Here is a 9,477-nt window from a genome sequence, read left to right on the forward strand (position 1 = left end):
TAGTAAATCTAAACATGCCAATTGACATTAAAGAAATTTAGAAAAACATCAAAGAGCTGCATTCAAACCAAGGACAGTTTTATAGTAAAATCTACCAACTCTTTAGGAAACAGAGAATTCTAATGATTTTTAAATTGTTTGAGATTATTGAAAAAGAAGGAAAACTCTTTCATGTTTTCAATACAGGCAGCAAAACATTGATTCTAAAGCTGCCAGCATTGCATAGGAAAAGAAAAGCCAAACCAGACATTTAAAAATCCTGGTACAAAACTCTTCTAACAATATTATCAGCCAGAATACAGCAGAACGTTAAATGAATAACAAACATTATAGCCAAGTGTAGTTTATTCTAGAAAGGCAGGAAAGATTCAATATTAGTGAATTAATAGATCTAATATGAAAAATCATGATTATTTCTACAGACATTGAAAAGAAATTTCACACAATTCAATACCTATTCTTAACTTTGTAACTCAATAAATAGGGTAAATGGAAATTGAATAGTAAGTGTTATGCTTGATGGGGAAACTGTAGAAACATTAGTATTAGTAGTAGGCAGAATTCTAACCAAGGTGGCCTCTGTGATCCCCACACCCTGGTATCCATACCTTGTATAATCCCTTCCCTTGGGTGTAGGTAAAACCTGTGACTGGCTTTTAACCAGTGCAATATGGCAAGGGTAAAGGGGTTTTGCAGATATGATTGATATCCCTAATCAGCTGACTTTGAGTTAATGAAGAAGGAGATCATCCTGAGTGAGTCTGACTTAATCTGGCAAGTCCTTTAAAAAAGGATTCAAGCTTCCCCTGAAAGACTTTTCTGTTGGCCTTGAAGAAATAAGCTACCGTGTTTTGAGAGGCTCCACATGGCAGGGAACTGCAAGAAGCTTTTAGGACGTGAGAGCAGCCCCAGACCAACAGCCAACAAGAAAACAAGGACTTCCTTCCCACATCTGCAAGGAACAGAATTCTGCCAACAACCACTTAAGCTTAGAATAGGACTCAGCTTCAGAAATTAACACAACCTAGCCAATATCTTCATTGCAGCTTTATGAAGTCCTGAGCAGAACACCCAGCTAAGCCATGCCTGGGTTCCTGATACATGGAAACTGAGCTGATAGATGCATGTTGTTTTAAGCTGCCAAGTTTGAGGTAATTTGTTAGACAGGAATAGAACACCAATGCATCACTGAAGTGAATATCAAGACAAGGATGCCTAATACCACTATTATTTTTTTCTCAACACAGACAATGCAGTGAAACAAGAGAAAGAAATCAGTGGTCACTTAAAAAGAAGGAAGCAAACTTAATATCTGCAGATAATATTATTAAATATCTGGAAATCCCAAGAATATTAATTTAGAAATCATAAAAAGCTGTAAGAAAATTCAGTAAATGGAGTAGAAGTCAACAGCTTCCAGGTTACAAACAAGCAGAAAGAAGATATAAGGAAAGACCTAACTCCCAGTGGCAACACAGAAAGATAATGTATCTTGTAATAACCCAATAAAAAATATACAGGAACTATATAAAGAAAACTTTTCAAATATTAATGAAGCATACAAAAGATTTATACAAATGGAAAAACTACCATGTTGTGGATAAGAGAAATCTCAAGCAAAATATGTCAATTTTCCTTCCGTTAACTTAAAATTTTCATATAATCCCAATGAAAATACCAAAAACCTTTTTGTCGAGGCTTTTTGACAAGTTGATACTATAGTACATATGGAAAAATAAACATAATTAGCTACAAAAACTCTGAAAAAGAAGAACAATGAGACAAAGGCTAGCACTATTAGATATTAAGGCATATTATAAATCCTATCAATTAAAACAGGGTGGCTGTAAAGAGATAGTCTAATGGGATAAATGATACTGAGGAAATGGGATATTCAATCAGAAAGGCATATTGAACTCCATCTTTGCACCATGAAGCAAAAAAATTAACTCCAGGCCAAGTAAAAACCCAAGTATTAAAAGCAAAACTTTAAGGTTCTTATCTTAAAAAGAAGAGAAAATCTTTATGATCTTGATTGGGCTGGCTATGATTTTTTAACCCCATAGATGCACAAACTATAAAGAAAAATATTTTGATAAATTGGGCAGTCACTCAAGAAGATTTTTTTTTCTATGTTGTCCAGTCTGGCCCTGAACTCCTGGGCTCAAGAAATCCTCCTCCCTCATCCTTCCAAGTAGCTGAAACTACAGGCATGCAGATTTTAAAAAACAGATAGCTTCAGTGCAGTCATGTAAGCTGAGTCTTGATTAAAGTGATTTGAACAGTAATTAAGCAGTAAAGGAAGTAAAGACAGGGACTGTTGACTCCTGTTTCGAGATATCTTAAAGAGGAAAGGAATCTGAAGCTCCATAATATTTTGAAAAGAAACACTAACAATCAGGAGATGTGGATTTGAGCCCCTGATTCTACTTCTGAGTACCCGAAAGACCTTGCTCAAGTCCCTTAATCACTCTCTCTTAACTCACAGCCCAGCATTCCTTCATTTATACCAGGCTCCTTACATCTTGAAAAATACTTCAGTCACTGCAGCACAAAGTGCTCAGTCTCTCTTCCATACATCCTGAGTTGTTGAGAAAATTAATTGAGGTAAGTTCCTCACAAATCAGGTTAAGCAGACCCTTTCATTATACATGTCATAACTCTGTTGCTTGATAGTTGTCCATCTATTCTCCTGACTCCTCTAAAATAGATTTAAGATGGACATAGGATCAGAGTGCTGAAAGGGACTTTAAAGAATCTAATCCTATTCTTAGATGAGGAAAACTGGAAACTCAGATGAGTTACTGAGGGTCAAGTTGAATTATTGCCTGAGCTGCCTCTAGAATGGAGTCCTAATTCTGACCTTGGACACGTTCATGGTATATCATGGTGCTTTCTCAAGTTTTCTTGACCACCTCAGTGCAAAGTGCTCTCTCTTTTCTGAACACTAGTTATAATTTGCTGTCTGAAGATTTTACTCAGCATGTATCTACTGTTGTATGTTTTTAGTTGGCTTTTTATATGTGCAGACCATCTCCCAACTAAACTGTAAGTTCTTCAAAAACTAGATTAGAGAGTTTTTCCTAGGGAAGTATTGATAGATGATGCTTAATCCTGAGCAGATCTCTCAATCGCTACAGACCTTGTTTCCCATTTATAAAATGGAGATATTGATTAAATCCTAATACAAGTACCATTATAGTTAAAATTGCTCTATAACAAACCCCACTGTTCACCTTATTTTTCCCAAACCATCTTCATAACAACGAAATTCTGGTTTAATAAAATAATATAAACAATGTTATATAGAGTTCATCTCATCAGGATTGAACTTGTAAAATACTGCCTTTATGAATCCCACAGGGATATTGTAAGACCAAAGGAGTTGAGTATATGAAAGCATTTGGGAATGGAAAAAGCATTATTCAAAGAGCAACGGGTCCTTGACTGGTCAGGGCAAGAGAGCTGTCTCTAATGTGCTTTTAATGGGATCATCCTGGACAGGCAGAGTCATCCTGGCAGACACCTGATGAATGATAGGGTATATTGTAAGGAGATGCAGAGTAATTGGTTTGGAGGAGAAATGATGAAGTAAAAATGCTTTCAAACATAGTTACTAAATTAAGGATTATTGTAGCAGATACAATTCTGTATCAACATGTTCCTAGAGAAACAATGGAAGGAACTATAGCAGAAAATTTTAAAGTACTATAAATTATACTGTGCCAGTTATGAAGAGTTTATTTTCATTTGTGCAATATGTAAATGATTTAACAAAATATATCATTTAATTGTTTTAATTTTTGTTATCCCTAAATTATTATAAAAATTATTTGTCTTAATGACATAATTTTTCTTTTTAAATTCAAAATCCTATTTTAAGCAATTTAGAAATCTGTAAAAGAAACAGTCACTAAATATGCTCTGTGCTTTCTACTTGTAAATGCATTGCTTATAAAATATCACTCATTTTAGTTGCTGATCTCTAGTGATTCATACTTGTCCTTCGTAGGAGTTCCTATGTAGATCAGATATTCTGAGTGCTAAAAGGGAGCAGCTACATTCTGTTCTCAACAACAAGCTAACTTAGTAAAGGTGGCTAAGTCTCAGACTGTAGTATTTCAGAGTGAGAGAAGTTCATCAGAGAAGAGCCCAGCTAGAACCATTTGTTGCTTATCACACATCAAAATCTGTACATACTTTTATGGTTGATTAACCTATGACCTACTGTTTTAGTACACGAACTATATCAGACCAGCATGTTGACCTGTGAATGGTGAGTGATTACTTAGAGATACCTTATATGTCATAAGAAAATTCTTAAAATTTGCCTCTCTTAAGGAAAGTTAGTGTAATTTGGACTTATTATTAACTTACATTAATTAATCAGGAATTTAAAACATATTTTGTTACAAAAATCATAAGCATTTAGGCCAGGCATGGTGGCTTATACCTGTAATCCCAGCTCTTCAAGAGGCTGAGGTGGGTGGGTTGCCTGAGTTCAGGAGTTTGATACCAGCCTAGGCAACATGGCAAAGCCACATCTCTACAAAAAATACAAAAATTAGCTGGCTGTGGTGGTGCATGCCTGTGGTCACAACCACTCAGGAAGCTGAGTAAAAATAAAATAAAATAAATTTAAAAATCATAAGCATTTGGAAAAAGAAGAAAAATAGAAAAAAGGAGGAAAACATACTAATGTCTCAGAACCCAGAAACAATCTTAATGAGACTTCAATATACTTTCTTCAATAGTTTTTATGCATTATTTTCTAACTTTTTAATAAAAGTTTTAAACATACAGCAAAGTTGAAAGAATATTACAATAAACTTCCATACATAGCAAACCTACACTCTACTGCCAGCATTGTACTATACAGTGTACTTACTTTATCACATATCTATGTATCTGTCTGTCCATCCATCAGTCTACCTTGGGATTTTTAAAATTAATTTCACAATCATTGCAGACATTGGTATGCTTCTGCCTAAGTAATTCAGCGTGCATTTAATTAATTGGAATTCGTATCCTATAGAGTTTTTTCTTTGTAAATTTTACCCTTTGGAGGTAAAACTTACATACCGAAATGTAAATCTTAGGTATATAGTTGCTGAGTTTTGACAAATCATACATTCGTATAACCCAAACCCTATCAAAAATTATTTTCTTAACATAACAGTATGATGTAAGCATTTTTCTTATACATCTTTCTTATTTTTATTTTATTTTTAAAAATTTCAACTTTTAGATATGGGGTACAGTGAAGATCTGTTACATGAGAATATTATGTGATGCTGGGGTTTGGAGTATGGATCTTGTCACCCTGGTAATGAGCATAGTACCAGATAGGTAGTTGTTTAACCCACACTCCTACCACCCTCTATGTGGTTCCCATATCTTTGTTGTTGCCATCTTCCATGTGTACTCAGTGCTGAGCTCCCAATTATTTTCTGTTTCTGCATTAATTTGCTTAAGATTATGGCCTCCAGTTCTATCTATGTTGCTGCAATGGACAGGATTTCATTCTTTGTTATGGCTTTGTTGTTAGTATTCCATAGTGTTTATATGTTATATTTTCTTTATCCTATCTACCATTGATGGGCACCTGCGTTGATTCCATGTCTGCTATTGTGAATACTGCAGCAATGAACATATAAGTGCGTGTGTCTTTTTGGTGGAATGCTTTATTTTCTTTGGGGTATATACCCAGTAATGGGATTGTTGGGGTGAATAGTAGCTCTGTTTTATTTGAGAAATTGCCAGACTGCTTCCACAGTGGCTGCACTAATTTAACTACATTCCCACCAGCAGTGTATGAGAGTTCCTTTTTCTCCACAGCCTCGCCAGCATCTGTTGTTTTTGTGCTTTTTAGTAATAGTCATTCCGACAGGTGAGAGATGGCATCTCACTGTGGTTCTGATTTGCATTTCTCTGATGAGTAGTGATGCTGAGCACTTTTTCATATCTTAGTTGGCCTCTTGTATGTCTTCCTTTGAGGAGTATCTGTTCACGTCCTTTGCCCATGTTTTAACAGGATTATTTGGTTTTTGCTTGGTCATTTAAGTTCCCTATAGATTCTGGATATTAAGCCTTTGTCAGATACATAGTTTGCAAATATCTTCTCCCGTTCTGTAGGTTGTCTGTTTGCTCTGTTGATAGTTTCTTTTGCTGTGCAAAAGCTCTTTAGTTTAATTAAGGCTTACTTGTCTATTTTTGGTTTTGTTGCAGTTGCTTTTAGGGACTGAGTCAAAATTTATTTGCCAAGGCCATTATCGAGAAGAGTATTTCCTAGGTTATCTTCCAGGATTTTTATAGTTTGAGGTCTTACATTTAAATTTTTAATCGCTTTTGAGTTAATTTTTGTATATGGTGAAAGGTAGGAAAGGTCTAGCTTCAATCTTCTGCATATGGCTAGCCAGTTATCCCAGCACCATTTATGGAGTAGGGAGTCCTTTCTCCATTGCTTGTTTTTGTCATCCTTGTTGAAGATCAGATGGTTTTAGGCATGCAGCTTTATTTCTGAGTTTTCTATTCTGTTCCATTGATCTATATGTCTGTTTTTATACCAGTACCAAGCTGTTTTGGTTACTGTGGCTTTATGGTATAGTTTGAAGTCAGATAGCGTAATGCCTCTGGCTTTGCTCTTTTTGCTTAAGATTGCTGTGGCTGTTCGGGTTCTTTTTTGGTTCTATATGAATTTTATAATTTTTTTTCTAATTCTGTGAAAAATGACATTGGGAGTTTGATATGAATAGCATTGAACTGTAAATTACTTTGGGCAATATGGCCATTTTTATGACATTGATTCTTCCAATCCATCAGCAGGAAATGTTTCTCCATTTATTCGTGTCATCTCTGTTTTCTTTCAGCCATGTTTTCTAGTTCTCCTTGTAGAGATGTTTCATCTTATTGGTTAGCTGTATTCTTAGGTATTTCATTTTATTTGTGGCTATTGTGAGATTGTGTTCTTGATTTCACTTTCAGCCTTGGATATTGTATATAGAAATGCTACTGAATTTTGTATTGATTTTGTATCCTGAAGCTTTGCTAAAATTGTTTCTATCTGAGAGTCTTTTAGCAGAGTCTTTAGAATTTTCTAGGTATAGAATCTTATTGTCAGCAAAGAGAGATAGTTTGACTTCTTTTCCTATTTGAATACTTTTTAATTTCTTTCTCTTGTCTGACTGCTCTGGCTAGGACTTCCTAGAAATCTTCATAGGTATAAATTTAATGACAATATCTGAGATTTTTAATTTTTTAATTTTAATTTTAATTTTTTTTTGAGACAGTTTCACTCTGTCACTCAGGCTGGAGTGCAGTGGCACTATCTCAGCTCACTGCAACCTCTGCCTCCTGGGTTCAAGTGATTTTCTTGCCTCAGCCTCCAGAGTACCTGGGATTACAGGTGGGTGCCATCACACCGGCTCATTTTTGTATTTTTAGTAGAGATGGCTGGTCTCGAACTCCTGACCTCAAGTGATCCACCTGCCTCAGCCTCCCAAAGTGCTGGGATTCCAGGCACAAGCCACTGTGCCTGGCTGAATTATTTTTCTTTTCTTTTTTTTAGAAACATTGTCTTACTCTGTTACTCAGGCTGAAGTGCATTGGCATGATCATAGCTTGAACTGTAGCCTTGAATTCCTGGGGTCAAACAATTTTCCTACCTCAACCTCCCAATACCTGGGACTACAGGCATGTGCTGCTACACCTGGCTAAATTTTTTATTCTTATTTTTCTGTAGAGATGGAGTCTCACTATACTGCCCAGGCTTGAGTTCTTGGCCTTAAGCAATCCTCCTGCCTTGGCCTTCCAAAGTGCTGGGATTACAGATGTGAGCTACCATGCCTGGACTATGATATGTTAAATTTAACTCTTTTAATTTATCTTGAAATTATTTTGGTGTTTTGTTTTGAGTTGGAGGTTTAAATGGATCCTTTTCCAAGTAGTTAAATCTATTGTCTCATTGACATTTATTATTTTCCCTCTTCATTGAAGTGCTTTACTTCCCTTATATTTCTGATTATCTGATGTTTTACATTGATTCTTCCATATTATACCCTCCGTGATCATGCCTTGATACTCTCCAAAAGTATCAATAGCCAAAATAAACGTTAAATTCTTGCATTAAACAAAATAACTTTGTTTTAGCCTCTGTGATAAAATTGGGACCCAATGCTCAAATATCCTCTGGCTCCAAAATTCCCCCGTTATGTTTAGAACCGGATTTTTCATTTGTAAACTGCCAGACCCAGAAGTTGAGTGGGAGACCTGTTTCTTTAGAAGGCAATGTCCTGGGTCCCAGGTTTATATATGTTTCCTCTTCCTCCTCGTATGCTTTTCCCCAACTTTCTTCAAATGGTCAAGGCTGCTTAAGTTAGTATAGTGTACCATTTTACACTTTCCCATAACAGAGACTAAATTCAGAGTATAGATACTTAAAGCATTACGTAGATATTAACTAATCTCATACCAATTGAAATTGTCACTATCTATGTCCTGATACATTTACCACAGGAATCTGTGAGTCTGCATTCAGCTGACTTGTGTGAGCTAAATGACCTGAACTGAGATAGGAGAGGAGTAGTAGTTATGATTCAACAATTCCAGTAAAGAAATTCATTTTCTAGCAGAGTTGTCTGTTAGAGGTAGGAATAGACTGAGAAGTACTGAGGTCCTTGTTATCTTTACTCAAGCAGAACTGTCTGTCAGCAGTGGCTAGGAAAGAATTCCTGCTCTGAGGAGTGGGTGGGGGAGGATTAGGGGGTCAGAATAAATTATTTCAGGTTTCTCTGGTTCAACTAATTGTTGCTTTGACTTTTGGATTAGTTATGATTTAATGCAAAATTTCTTTTCTTAACAGGAAATAAAGGAAAAGAAGAAATTCTGCAAAATGTATATAGAAGACCTTGTGAAGGAAGCCACAGAAATCAACATGAAAAATGAGGCTTTGCAGAAGCTTTGGCCCCAGATGTTCATTGAGCTTGTTAGGGATGCCGTCATAGAAATTCGCAATAAAAATTCCTATATGAAGCTCTGCCTACAGCAGATAACAGACCAAAAATAAAAATCGCCTTTAGTTACAGTTGATTTTGGCAGTTTTATTTTTTGAAGGGTGAAAATATGCAGGTTATACATGTTAAAACAACAGCAACGCTATCCTATAAACTAGAAAGACTAGCATTAAAGCATTATTGCCCACTGTTCTCATAGCTAAAAGTGAAGAAGGAAAGCAGGAGAAAGGAAGGAACGATTTCCTATATGTGATGACCAAACAACCTTTGGGAACTAGACAGTGTTCAGAGATGGCATTGCACTGCATCCTTGGTTCTTGTTTTGATTGGTGCCCTGCTGTAGCCCAAAGCATGTAGCATTTGCTGACGATTCAGCATGAGTTGCATCTACCTACTTTCAGCAGATAATTTTCAGTTATTTTCCTTTTTATTTTACATCATGATTTCAAAGCCAAAAATATGTTCT

General features: G+C 35.8%; 1 protein-coding gene across 3 annotated transcripts in view; it reads left to right on the top strand.

Annotated features, from left to right (window-relative positions):
- Positions 1–9,087, top strand: part of LRRC49 (leucine rich repeat containing 49) — a 139,173-nt gene extending 130,086 nt beyond the window's left edge. For all 3 annotated transcript variants that reach the window (XM_012451310.3, XM_012451311.2, XM_064382182.1), the window contains one exon: positions 8,861–9,087. In XM_012451310.3, coding sequence (XP_012306733.1) covers positions 8,861–9,064 — 204 coding nt within the window. In that variant the 3' untranslated portion in view covers positions 9,065–9,087. The remainder of the gene's footprint in view (positions 1–8,860) is intronic.
- The last annotated feature ends 390 nt before the right edge of the window (positions 9,088–9,477 follow it).

The sequence above is a fragment of the Aotus nancymaae genome, unplaced genomic scaffold (genome assembly GCF_030222135.1).
Source record: "Aotus nancymaae isolate 86718 unplaced genomic scaffold, 86718_ANA_hifiasm-v0.15.2.pri h1tg000003l, whole genome shotgun sequence".
Lineage (NCBI taxonomy): Eukaryota > Metazoa > Chordata > Mammalia > Primates > Aotidae > Aotus > Aotus nancymaae.